The sequence below is a fragment of the Anser anser genome, assembly GCF_964211835.1.
Source record: "Anser anser genome assembly, chromosome: 10".
Lineage (NCBI taxonomy): Eukaryota > Metazoa > Chordata > Aves > Anseriformes > Anatidae > Anser > Anser anser.
The window spans coordinates 9,144,962-9,158,136 of NC_139730.1; the positions used below are offsets into that span (position 1 = coordinate 9,144,962).

The window sequence follows — 13,175 nt, forward strand, 5'->3', positions numbered from 1 at the left end:
ACACAGCATTGACCTGATGGCACAGCTCCCTTATGCCATGCTTCCCTTATGCCATGCTTCCCTTATGCCTGCCTACTGGCGTAGCTGAACGAACAAGATCAATGTGACAATGGAGAAAGGTGTCTTCATTATTGAATATTACTTCTCTTTCAATGGCTGTATGTTATTTCCTAATTCGATAGCAGTGCAACCTCCTCCAAAGCAACAGCATCCCCTGAGAAAGCTGTGCTTCCCCAAGCCTAAATCCTACCCTAATGTATGTTTTGGATGATGCTCAGCAATCATTAAACCCTTTATAAGAAATAATATAATCTAGTCCTCAGAGACCGACAGGCTGGAGAGAGCCTGTGTGCCCTTTTGCTGTCTGCTGTGTGGCTTTTACGTCTGAACAAATTGGCAGTCTTTCTGGACATGGTGGACATTGATCTACCCTCCCATGCTGCTACTGGCCAGCTTTCATTACCATCTGCAAAGCTGAAGCAGGCCACCCTTTAATCAAACACTGCCAGGGCTAAGTAAATCTGACACCTTCTCAAGACAAACCATGGAAAGGGTAAGTTCTCTCCAATGGTGTCTTCTTCTGCCTTGACATGTCCATTGGCTGATGCTGCAGGAATCAGCTTTATGCATTAAATGCTGTGAAGTAGGTCCTGGGGATTTCATGTGAGGTGGCTTGTAGGGAGAGCAGTGCTGCACCACTTGGTAACTTCTTCCATGGAGACACTATTGCCTACAGGAAGTCTCACTGATATCGTTTTTTCAATCATGCCGAGGTTTTCTGAAGAAATGTCTTTATCTTGGAACAGGAAACTTCATAGCAATGCTGACACATATCCCTCTGGGGCTTCCTCATACCAATGAATCCCTGAGTGGCAGGGGGCAAGAGCTTTGAACTGCTTTACACTAGCCTTATGTAAGCTGTGCAGGTCATTGTTTTGTCCTTCGAGGCTTATCCTGTAGAGGATGTTCAGCAGAGATTCACTTTTCATTAACTATGTGATAAGAATCCAGATAACAGTTTGGGGAAAGGAAGGATGTTTTACCTGCTTATTGATAGGTTTCTGTGCTTTCAGGAGAAGACTCAGGCTTTGTCCAAGCTTTTAGCACAGGATTTTGTTTGTTTTTAAATCTCACAGGACATTCCCTATTCGTGGATTCCAGATTTATGATGGGCCTGTCAGGATGGCAAAGTGCACTTTCAAGAAGTTCACCCCAACTGTTGACAGACATTCAAGTGCCATTGGGTTCTTCATGAAAAACGCCTGGCAGATAAGCCCCCAGAATAATGTGTCACAAATCCTGATGGAGAAAAGCGTAAGTAAACCAGGAATGCATGCTGTTAGATGCGCAGTTTTTCAAAGTTTTTAGAAGTGGTGAGAGATTTATCCTAGAGCAGGAATTTCCAGACTGTGGTGCATGTTACATTGGTGCATGCCAACACTTCATTTTGCAAGACTTTTTTTTTTTTTTAATTATTAATGATGGTTATTTATAAACCAATAAAATTTGGGGAGCATCAATATCAAAGTTTCTTATACCTGGGCAGATATATATAACAAGATCTGCAGTAGTGGAAGGTTTCACCTTGTAATCAGAACAGCCATGTCACTACTCTTAGCTGAGCAGCATTGATAGCTAATATATAGTGAGAACGTGGTGAAGACTGGGTCCCAGAGTTTGAGAGGGACGCAATGAGATGGCAGGAGACAATAAGCTGCAATACAATTCTTATAAAGAAAGACGGAAATGCAATTAGAAGCAAAGCCATGGTCCAGATTCTGGGTTCAGCAGTGAAATTCCTGCTGAGCACAAACAGGGACTTTCCTTGAGCAGTCACAGCAGAATGTGGCTCTGTGTCTGTCTTGGCAGGACCCATAGATTGCTGAGCAATTCCAGTCTTTGTCTTGGATTCCTGCAGGGATCATGGCCCTGCACACTTAGCTTGAGAAATGATAAATTCCACCTGGCTTGCACTCAGGGGTCATAACCTCTCCTTATTTATTTATTTATTTTTTTCAGACAAGGTCCATGCTTGTTAGGATGTCCATGAACTGTAGTAACTTTGGGTTGAGGTTTGGCTTTATCTTGAGGAAAATTTCCATTGCTGTGGGATTGACCAATATAACTACTCTGGCAAGCAGTCAGTTTGTCTGTCCCCTCTCTGGTACACTTTAGACCACCACCAGCAGGGCATTTTACGAAAGGATGATGTTGATTGCAGTCACTTGACTGCTTCCTTTAAGTAAACACAGTTCCTTTCTATTTCAGTAAAGAGCTCTCAGTTATTTTGGATACTTTAGGGAGCTTTGGAACAAGAATAAGGGCTCTTTTACTTACTTCCTTATGTCTTCCATGAGGAAATGGTTGTAAGATGATCATGGGGAACAAGAATGAGAAAATCAACCTGGAAAAAGGGTGAGGAAAATGTATAATGAAAGTTTTGTTCAGTGGATTGGACGAGAGTGGAAATTTTCCTTCAGTAATGGCTAGGACTCTATCCAATGTAATGGTTTCAGATAGATTATATCTGTGCACATCTGCAAAGGGGATGATTACCTCTTGAATGGCTGAAAATGCAACTCTTTAATACTGTTGTGCTATTTGAGGCCAATGAGCCTGTTAAATGTCCCAGCACCTTTTGCCTGAGAGGAAGTTTAGTACTGCAACACCTTTAATATTTGAGATTTTCAAGGTAAAAATGATCAGAAGACTTAATAATTAGTGTCTGCCTATTACAAAAAAAAATCTAATGACATTATCCAAATAATTATTTCATGTATGTACGTTTCCAAGAAATGTCCATTTCTGAAGTTGGTATTTTGCCAGCTTCAGAATCATTTATATTTGTAGCCACCTGCATCTCAGCTCTTTTCACTTTGATTTTATTTTATCTGGATTGAACCCAGATGTGCTAAATCTGATTTCAGACTTGAAGGACCATGGTTAGTTTATTGTTTTGTTGCTAATTGCTATATGGGACAATATGTCTTTGACTAGTTAAGATAGAGCCTGTAGACTGTTTTAATTTAATTTTCCATCTCCAGGCTTCATTTTATTACTTTTTAAAGGGTAGCTAAGTACTAATTCCCTAAGGGACAATCATTTTACAGTTGTTTTTGAAGAATAAATTAAACATTACTGCAAGTTGTACAGTGATGATAAAACTATTAGTCATGCTGAAGGATAATTGTGTAATTAATCAGCCTAATCAGCTGATTGGTTAGACCACAGAGTAATAAAGCCAGTCAGGTCTTGTTTAATTCCAGCATAAAAATAAATGCTCAGGTAGAACAGAAGACTTGAACACTATGCTCCACAGAAAGTGTTCTAGTTGCCTTTCCATTCACAAACCTAACTCTCTTATATAAAAATAACTGTGCATTTTTTAACAGCATTTTTTCCCTGTAGCCAGGAGTGTAGGGGGGATTCAAGCCTATTTTACTCCTAACTGTGCCAGCAGTATGGCAGCTCTAAAATTTTTTATGTCAAAGACATCCCAGCGGTCTGTGTCCAGCAGGTTTGTGATCTCTAGAAGAGCTCAGAGGGGTCAGAGCAGGTTCTTGACCATAGTCTAGCATTTCCCATGGGACTGCAGTCCTGCCTAGCTAAGAGAGGGGCGTTTCCTAATGTTGCCTTTTTATGTTTAACCTGTATTATCATGGTGCTGGGGTTCTGTGTCAAAGCAGAAGTTTTCAAGTAGTTCACAATGGGAAAAACAAAAGTAGATGCTGAATTGAAGTGCAGGTCTGTTATCCCCTGAAAAAAAAAAAAGGAAAAAAAAAAAAGGCAACAAAAACAGCAAACAGCTGAAGAGGTTCCTGACTAAAGGGAACTGGCAGGATGAGAGCCTGCAACACTCCTTCAGAGGAAAAGCTATGTTAATGAGAGCAGAGCTCTTTGGTGATAAAACACAAGATTCACGCTGGTTGAAAAAGGTTTTCTTAAAATGATAGCAGCGATACAAGGATATTATTTGTTAATCTAAAAAGAAGTGTTTTCCACTGTAATCTTCAGTACTTCTCTGCAGATGTGTTAGCTGTGCTGCCCTTGGGCAGGTTTATTTAGCGTATTCCTAAGAAATTACATACTCCTGTAACCATCATCCATCACATGCCTTACAAAAGTACGGTTTATAAAAGAAGCGATACTGCTCATTATCATTTCTGTTTCATTTCTGACTTTCAGAGTTTTTAGAGGAGAATGTTAGAAGTCATATTAGCATCAGCACCAAAACTATCTGCCTGCTGGATGGAATCACTGACTGTTAATCAAACATAAGCTGTACAGGCTGTACCTTAGTTTGTTTTGAAGTACAGCTGACTTTGTTCTCTTCCCCAGTGAAATGCCCATTTTCAAATTCAGCCCCAGAAGTACGCTGTCACAAAGTGTTTATAGTGGAGCTTTGAGCTGCAGCAGTGTTTGCATTTTGCAAAGATTTCCTCTTTTATAAATTAAAATGAAAAAAAATAAAAAAGAAAAACAAAACAAAAAAACAAATCACAGAACTTAGGAGATCCTTCCTTGCCAAATAGCCCTTTGGGCAAAAATTTCCTGCAGTGCAGTAAGAAAAGGTTTTAATACACTCAAAAATACACATTAAATTTCCATATGCTTGAGCCTCTTTTAAGTGAGACTGCTTCAGGTGTTTGTTTATGAGGCTAATACTTAGACAAGGAGGTGGCAGAAAAATGCTTCTAGGGTTTAATTTAATTTTAAGGTAATAAAGACTTAATAGAGCAATGTAAGGTTCTCACTACTTTTATGCTGCAAGTAGTTATTGCTGCAGTAGAAATTCTTTTTAAGTCAGTGGGACTTTCCATCTAACTAAGAATCACAATGCTCCTCCTATTCTCCTAAGTTGTTGTATTTATTGTTGTGAAAATAAAGCCTTTAAAGTCCTTAGTAAACTTGCAGCCTAATCTTGCTGACCTTAATTCTTACTTCTGTGAGCAACCCAATTAAAATTAGTTGAGCTAAATGGAACAAATTACAGTCTTTTGGGTCGGCGTGATCAAGATGCTATTTATGCTGTCTCTTTTAATATACATTGCTGCAGGATTCATTCAGTGTACTTGACCTGGAATAATTATTGTCTTGATTGCCTCAGAACTTAATTGTCGCACACTGCAATAGTTTTCTCTGCAAACATTAAAATATCCCATGCCTTTCTGCTGAACATCTACAGCTTCCTTGTTTTGCTGTATTTTCATATCAGGACAGACTTTTACTTAGCAACTGAAAAATTTTGAAAACAGAGCTGTGCATAATGAGGATAATGCTGTCCCCTGCTATTTTCCTTGCCTAATAGATACATATACATATATATGTTCTTCAGGGGATGTACGCCAGAGCCAATTCTGAAAAATTCTGTCACTTTTATGAGTTTCATAAGGTTTTGGGGGGAATGAATTACAAAAGAATGGCATTCATAGTACCACTTAGAACAATCATTGGAAATATATGAGTAAATTCACCATACGTTTAGTAGTTTTTGTTTCTTTAATTACAACTGGGATAGATGATGATTACTTCTCAGCAAACCTCATAATCTTCCAGTACTTCCCTTCCCTTTGAGTCATCCTCTTCTTTTTGACACAGCACAATTTATTGCTGTGTGATTTCAAGGAATAAATGGTTTTGCGGGTTCAATTCAAAGAACCGAAAGCCTAATTTTAATGAAAATATCTCCTGGGATTAAGAAATAGGAGACAAAAACAATGTAGTCAGAAATCTAAGTAGAAGAGGCAAAGCAAAACTCTTGCTCAACAAATAATGCTTTCTAGTTCTAGCTGTATCACTGTCTCGGCTGTTAAAACACCACAAATTCAAACCCCTACTTATTTTTTCTTCTTACTCTCTCCTGCTAGGTTGGACTGAAAGTGTTTTTTGGCAGATCAGGCCAGTGGTTTGGAAACAACGACAACGATGGTGACAAAATGTCCATCTTCCATGATCTAGATGGCTCCGTGACAGGGTATCCGGACACTTTCATTGGCAGAGCAGACAACTACTTGCTCCGTCATCCTGGGTGTCTCACTGTTCCACGCTGGAATGGGATGATGTGCACCGGGAGATTTGCACAGGTAGGAGGGGTGGCTGCAGGCAGTGTCACTGGGCGTGTTGGGTGGGTCTTAGGGGTGGTGGAGTGAAACCTGATGAACTCTCAAAAAGATAACAGAACAATAATAAATTTGGTATAATTTTACTGCTCTCAGTGTTATCTGCCTAATTCCAAGGACTCAGTAAAGCCCCTGTTGTGCAGTTTCCTCTAACCTACGGCTGTAAGGAGCCCTTCTTCTTTCCATTGCCCACAAGAGGCTACAAGTTGAAATCTAGCTGGGGAAAAGTCTGATGTTTTCTAAGTCCTTTTTTCCAGGAGTTTGTTCACTCTGTCATGGGGCTTCAGTGGATAACTCTAGTTTCCATCACTCTGGTGAATCTAGTTTCTGTAATGGAAGATGTTACTCTTGTCTCATGGGGGGTCAGTAGTCATTGCCCAGACATCGGTAGGTGCAGCACAGGATGAAACTCTGCTTGAAGTCACTGAAGAACAGGAAGCATTAATTTGCCCCCCCTGGAAAGAGCAGACTGTCAGGTTTGCCTTTTTAACACACAGTTTTGTGAGCATGAGGATTAGCAGAGCCTGATGTCCTACAGTTGCATCTCTGGAGGGGTTGCAAATTCAGATTCACATTTTTTCCACTTTGGAGGACTTCTGAAGGCACTTTTTCTGTCGTTCTCTGATGTGTAGTAAAGGGTAGGCTCACAGCTTAGGCAGTCAAACATCACTCTGCTTCCCTTTCTCCAAGGAGTTTTTCTACATGAAAATTTTAGGAATGCAATTGTCTTTGAGACCTCTATGCATACATAATATATGCACAGTCATGTCCAAATTGTGTGTCTCCTTAAGCTAAAAAAAATTTATTTGTGTTTGCTTCAGTTGCACAGCAGAGATCAGGAATTGCTGTTTAAGTGTCTAGACACTGGACTTACGTCTTCTGGTTCGGTATTGACTAGGCGGAAACAGGGTTAGGCTCCTAGGGATAGCAGTTTCACTGAATTAGGGATTTCTCCTTGGCACTTACATTTTGCTCTGTGTCTCTAGAGAAATAATATTCTGTGCTCTGGCAATATAACAGTTAAATTTAGAATTGTAAACAAGTAGACATTTGTGTTTTTATGTCTATTAATACCCTTGCGATCATGGCACTCTACGTGTTGAGGCAGTTTTTCCACCATAGAGAATTTCCTTGGCTAGGTTTAGGCAAGTGTAAACATTCGCTTCTCTGGGATCCGTTGCTTACCAGCGTTTTTCTTCTAATCAGCATCCAGCAGGATGAGTGAAGTTCTTATTAACTTTATAGGTTTTGGGTAGGGAAATGTATATGCGTGCAATGTAGAAGAAGTTGGTCCTGTGCAGCAGGGTTGGATTTAATTTGGAGGGTATAACTGTTGGAGTATTTCAGCTTGACCTTGGTTCTCAGTGTCTTTACAAACTGATGATTTATTTGTGTGCTAAGTTCTGAGTGTCATATTTCAAATCAAAAGCCTAAAAGAGTGAATCCAATTATGGAGAAAGATGGTTGGCTTTGATCTTAGCAGCTCTATTACAAAATCTGTTTTTCTTTTCCTTTTCATGTAGCTCTGGTAGACAAGAACTTTTATTCTTCCCTAGCGCAAGCAGGTGAAAATGTCCTTTCAGCTGAAGGAAATAGTGACTCTTATATTGCTGCTGAACTGAGCCCAAGACAGTCAGACTAGGGATGGGCTACTTGGCATGGAAAACGGAGATCCAAGTCCTTCGGCTAACATTGCAGCCAAATCCTTTCTGAGCAAAATGCCTAGAGTTCAGTTAATTCCTTTCTGCTTGGTTTCTTCCACTCACTTTTCATGCTCTTCTTCTGGATGAAATTTGCCTAGGAAAGGAAATGCCAGGGGAAAACCTATTCCTCTGGCAGTGTTTCTAGCACCACAAAATCCCAGGGACAGACTTTCCTGAGGATGTTTTAATCTGGCGACTCAGGCTGATGTTCCCACCTTCCCAAGGTTGGTTCGTGGCCCTTCCTCACCATGTCCAAGGAGCATTACGCCACTTTCCCCACGTGGTGTCTGAGAGCTTCCTTCAGTGGGAAGTACTGAGAAGTGCATTGTGCTTTGGCTCCAACGTTGCCTTTCGCTACCAACAAAGAGTTGTGGGACCAGCTTAAGATCGTGAGATTTACATAGACAAGAACTATCAGGCCTCTTTGTCCTCCCCTTTGGATTCTGAAGTCTGTAGGGTTATCGTTGTACAAACGAGACCAAATCCTTTTTTATTTATTTTTTTCATGACAGCTGAAACTCTCATGTAATGTAAACACAGCCAAGCTTTAAGGAAGAACATCAGAGAGAGGGAGACTGACAAGGAAATCACAAGAGTTGGCAGCACCACAGCTTCTGGGAATCTCTGTGAGTCACTCAGATTCTGTCAGCAGGGTGTTGAGGTTCTCAGTGTCCTCTCAACCTGATTTTCAGCTGTTGCAGAGGCTAATAATAAAAGAAAAATGTAGGGAGAGGTCCATTCCATAGTTCTCTCCATGTAGGTGGGTGAGATTTCCAAAAGCACTGACCTGGAGACTCCTCAACACCTGCATTACTTGTGAAAATGTAAATGAGATTCCTCAACCATTTCTGATTTTTATATACACAGCAAGAGAAGTGCCCTGGTGCCTACTGGGCAGTTGAAGCTGTGCACTTACTGCTTCCTTGAAGACTTCAGAGAAACTCATCAGGACAGACTGTGAAACCTCTTTTTTTAGTTTCTTTTAAAATAGGCAGAGTTTTTGGCAGTATGTGCTTTTTTCCTTTATAAGCTTAAAAAAATATTAGAGATTCATAAGAGCCTGCCACTTAACTGGATTAGTGTCATTTCTGAGTTAAAAAAAAAATCGATGCCTTGCTATTATAAAATACTTTAGTTAATGCTGTTGATTTTTCACCGGTTCGCTCCAAAAAGTCACCACCTTACTGCAGACTGCTGAACTAGAAATTGTTCCATTTCTGTTAACTCTGTTTTTGCAACTACAATAACCCTGCACATCTAAGTTGCATATGTCCAGTAGGTAGCCACTTATCTATTAAGTGCTGCATAGCTGGTTTTCACAATAATGCTTTTAAAGGTAAAGCAAGCAAGAGACACAGTATGTAATGAACTGTGTTTTTCCCAGCAAAACTTTATGATCCCATCATAATGTACTGTGTGGTGCCTGAGCAGTGTCGGCACCTCACAGGCTGGGAAGAAGGAAAAGCCTGCAAGATATTTTTCAGCTAGTGCTCCATATTTGGACAAAGTGGTCCAATTTTGATCTCTGATGCACATCAATGGAAAATGCACACCAAATAAAAATAGTTTTGCTGATGTCAGCAAAGCTGATGTTATTTTTAGGGCTAAAATTGGTCCTAGTATGTCTTACAGGATGAAAAAAATGGTTTTTTGTTTTTTTTTTTCTTTCTGAAAGAATTTTAAAGTCTTCACTTGGAAGTTCATAAAGAAAAATTGTTCCTTTGGGAACTGAGCCTACTTTGAACAATTGAACAACCAGAAGAGCAGAAGATGTGTTTTGAGTTTGTCATTTTTAAATGATTTTACCCCAGTTTGACAGCTGACAGCACAGCAGAACAGAAACAATGTTAAAAAAAACTAGAAACACAACCAAACTTTCTCTCAGAAATCAAGATTTTCTGTTCTAGTGCTTTGCATTTTGCTTATCTTCATACTTGCTATCCAGCTGAATAGCAGCTCCCCCATGAATTGTAAAAGAAATTATCTTCTCAGTTTCACAATCTACTTGGGAAAATTGCCATGTAAGCACAGGGAAATCTGACACACCTTTTTAGCATGAAGTGTTAAGCAGCTAAAGTGACAACTATGTCCATTAAATGATCCAGGCAAGCAGTAGGTTCACATTTTAGAATGTTTTAAATAGCTCTTCTCCTTAGGTTGTAGCATCTGGGGTATCTTCTCTTACTATTTTATCATATTTTAGAGTATCATTATGACCCTCTTTCTTCTCTTATGTATTTTTGTAGATCTAAACAAAAAATAACGGAGATGTTGCTAGGAGGATGAATTTTTCATCCTAGAACAAAATTCTCTTGTTACACTCCTTTATTTCATTTAGCTCATTGGGAATTAAGAGCATCCTTTGGTGGATGACTCTTCTGGGATTTTAATCTGTTTGTGTTGATTGCAGTCCTGAAAGGGTAACAAAATCCAAGCACTAGAACTAACATTAATTGGCATCACAGCAAGGAGGTCAGGGATTGCATGGCCAGGGATTGGATCCCCTTCTTGTCCCTTGTTCCTTCAAACAGGAGGATACACCACCTCTGTCTTCTCTCAAACGAATTTTGCTGTGGCCAGGGCATTACAATCCAAGAAGAAAGCAATGGCAATCTGCTGCTTTTGGTGTCACATGGTCTGCCAAAAGGCAAACCAAATGTCCTGGCAAGCACTTGCTTCTTGGCTGTGGTTTGGAGTCAGCAAAGCAATTTCTGTTGTATTTTAAAGACGTGGTATCTTCTCTTATTACTAGTGATACAGTAGAAACTAGAAACCCTAGCTAAATGAAGCCTTTGTATAAAACAGTGAGAAACAGTCTGTTTTGGTTTCAATCTGTGTAGCCAAGACAAGGAGAAGAGAAGCAGATATGGTGATGTGAGGAACCAAGGCCTCACAGCCTAGCACTGGAAGGCGGATATCCTGAAAGACTTCGTCTCGACCTCTCCTAGTCTTGGCTGTGCCTATGTCCTGACCTGCAGTATTAAAATCTGCTAGAAGACTGACTCCATTTTGATCTACCTCAAAGACAGAAATTAAGTTTAAAAATAATTGTGCTGAATTGTTGCTCATGTAGAAGCTTAGGCATTACTGAGCTAATACGGATTTTTATGATGGACATTCCTGTTCTTGAGGCAAACAGCCCTATTCTGCATTGCAAGAGACTGGACGAAGCATGCTTATAGGTGTTCCCACCTGTCCACTATGCATTTTCAACCTTTCAGGGAACATGACAAGCTGCCTGCTACATCCCTGTGTTCTGAGACCAGTTTGTATGACAGTTTGTACGCATCCTCCTTCTGCAGTAGAATTTCATAAGGGGAGAAGCAGGTGGACATCATGTATTCAACCTTAAAGATAACGCTTGCCACATGAAGTGGCCTTCATTTAAGTTATGGAAGGAAAGAAGAAGTGTAAAACTGGAGGGTGGTTTTGTAATTGGCCTGCAGGGTTGAACTACAGGCCAAGGGCATCTGTTGGTCCTCAGACAGAAGAACTCTCTGTTGAAATGTGCACCATTGTATTTAGTCTGTAAGATCATACAGTCAAGCCACTGAGTTTTAGCCCCTAAAATTTCAGCCTAGTTTGCTGCTTGAGAGCAGAGACGTGGATTCCATTAGATAACTGGACCTGATCCAAAGCTAGTTGAAATCACTTAAGAGTTTTCTGTATTTTCAATGGAATAAGGCTGTTTTTAAAGTGTAGTTATTTGAATTCATAAAAAACAGTTACTTTGCAATATTTCCTTGATTATCCTTTTCCCTGAAGATTTTGAATAGTGAATGTTTTTATGATGCTGTACAATTCATATCTCACTTCATGGTGTCCCCACAAAGGACTGCAGATGCTATTTCTGTTTTACCTTTTTATTTGAACTGGAAATGTTTCAGTGACTTTCCAAACGTTCTGAGTTCTTCACTGGCAAAAAACATTTACAGGCAACGATGATCAAATGCACATGTTACGGCTGAGCCTGGCTAGTTTAATGGATATGTTTGTCATTTTCCTTTCACCCTCAGCTTTATATTCAGGCCAGGCGCCCTGAGAATCTGACCCTATCCATTGCCAGAGCAACATACTCTTCCCACCCCTTGCAGTTGCAAGGCGTGAACAGAGGAGCACCATACCAGCAGTACCAGCCAGTTGTCATGCTGGAGCAGGCTTATATCATCCAGTGGGATGGAAGAGCACCTGAGGATATCATCCTGTACCCGATCAACTTCAACAGGTACTCCCCTATGTTGTTAGAAGATGTTCTGTTTTAAAAGTTCTGGAGCTCTAACAATTTCCCAGGCTCTTTGCAACTCAACCTTTGAATGTTTCTGCAATTTCTGAGAGCACCAAAGCAAGGTGTTAATGACTGGCACTTACCAATGCAAAGAGTTGCCTCTGCTTCCACTTTGTTCCCGCTTTATTGATGTACAGAGATGTTTCCCTTTCCAGTAAGTTTTGAAACAGAATCCAAGTAAGTCCTGGCCTTCTGTCCCTGAAATCCCTCCAGAAGAGCTCTGGCTCTTGTTCATTTGTTTGTACTAGTTGCTGCACACATAATTTATCTCCCATATATATAAAGTGCAGAAGTCCATCAGAATGTGCACAGAGCCGTGCATCTTCTCTAATCCAAACAGTACTGTGATCACTGTTGTTTTCTACACAATATTTTAAAGCATTAGGACTTGGTACAACAAAATTGCAGGCTGTGCTGTATTTATTTTCCGTGTTTTCTTCCATCTCATCTAGCGTTACATAAAAGCAAGGCATAGCTGGTTTAGACCTACCTTTTTCCCTTGCAATCTGTTTCATTTTGCATAATTTCTTTTACAGTTTTCAGTACTGGTTCAGGACCAATGTTCTTCTTTCTTTGGTGAAATTACTTGTCCTTTTCACTGGTACACCTGCTAGGAGAGAGTCCTGTGATCTATTCGGCTTAGCTGTGACAGACATCGCCAAGGTTAGCAGAGATTTGTTGCAAGAGATGAGAACCAAAAAAACACCTGACCGTACCCCTGGGTTCTGCAGTTTCTGTGGCTCCTTAGTTTCCTAATAAAAAGGCAGTGCAGGAAGAGAATTTGCATTATGCAAATGAGATCTTTCATAACTACATGTAACCCAGCCACATGGAGGCTTGGATTTGCAAAGCAGGTGTTACGTAGCTGATATAAAAGAAGTCAGAGGCATAGAGGATGTGAAGTAGCACATACCACTAGTAAATGTGGCGGATTTCGAGGTCCATCCTGTATTATCCACCAAGCCCCACACCCATTCTCTGATCCTCTAACAGAGAGTCACTGCCATAGTTTCAGCTTAGGATAGTTTTAGCAAAGGCTTGAACAATGTTTGGGTCCCCTGAACTTTG

General features: G+C 40.3%; 2 protein-coding genes across 6 annotated transcripts in view; both read left to right on the top strand.

Annotated features, from left to right (window-relative positions):
• The window catches only part of LOC310905246 (cell surface hyaluronidase CEMIP2-like), a 55,968-nt gene that overhangs the window by 22,979 nt on the left and 19,814 nt on the right, over nucleotides 1–13,175 (top strand). For all 4 annotated transcript variants that reach the window (XM_083851279.1, XM_083851280.1, XM_083851282.1 and 1 more), the window contains 3 exons: nucleotides 1,137–1,314; nucleotides 5,868–6,083; nucleotides 11,839–12,047. In XM_083851279.1, coding sequence (XP_083707405.1) covers nucleotides 1,137–1,314; nucleotides 5,868–6,083; nucleotides 11,839–12,047 — 603 coding nt within the window. The remainder of the gene's footprint in view (nucleotides 1–1,136; nucleotides 1,315–5,867; nucleotides 6,084–11,838; nucleotides 12,048–13,175) is intronic.
• CEMIP (cell migration inducing hyaluronidase 1) overlaps nucleotides 1–13,175 on the top strand; it is a 112,450-nt gene that overhangs the window by 16,898 nt on the left and 82,377 nt on the right. The window lies entirely within an intron of this gene.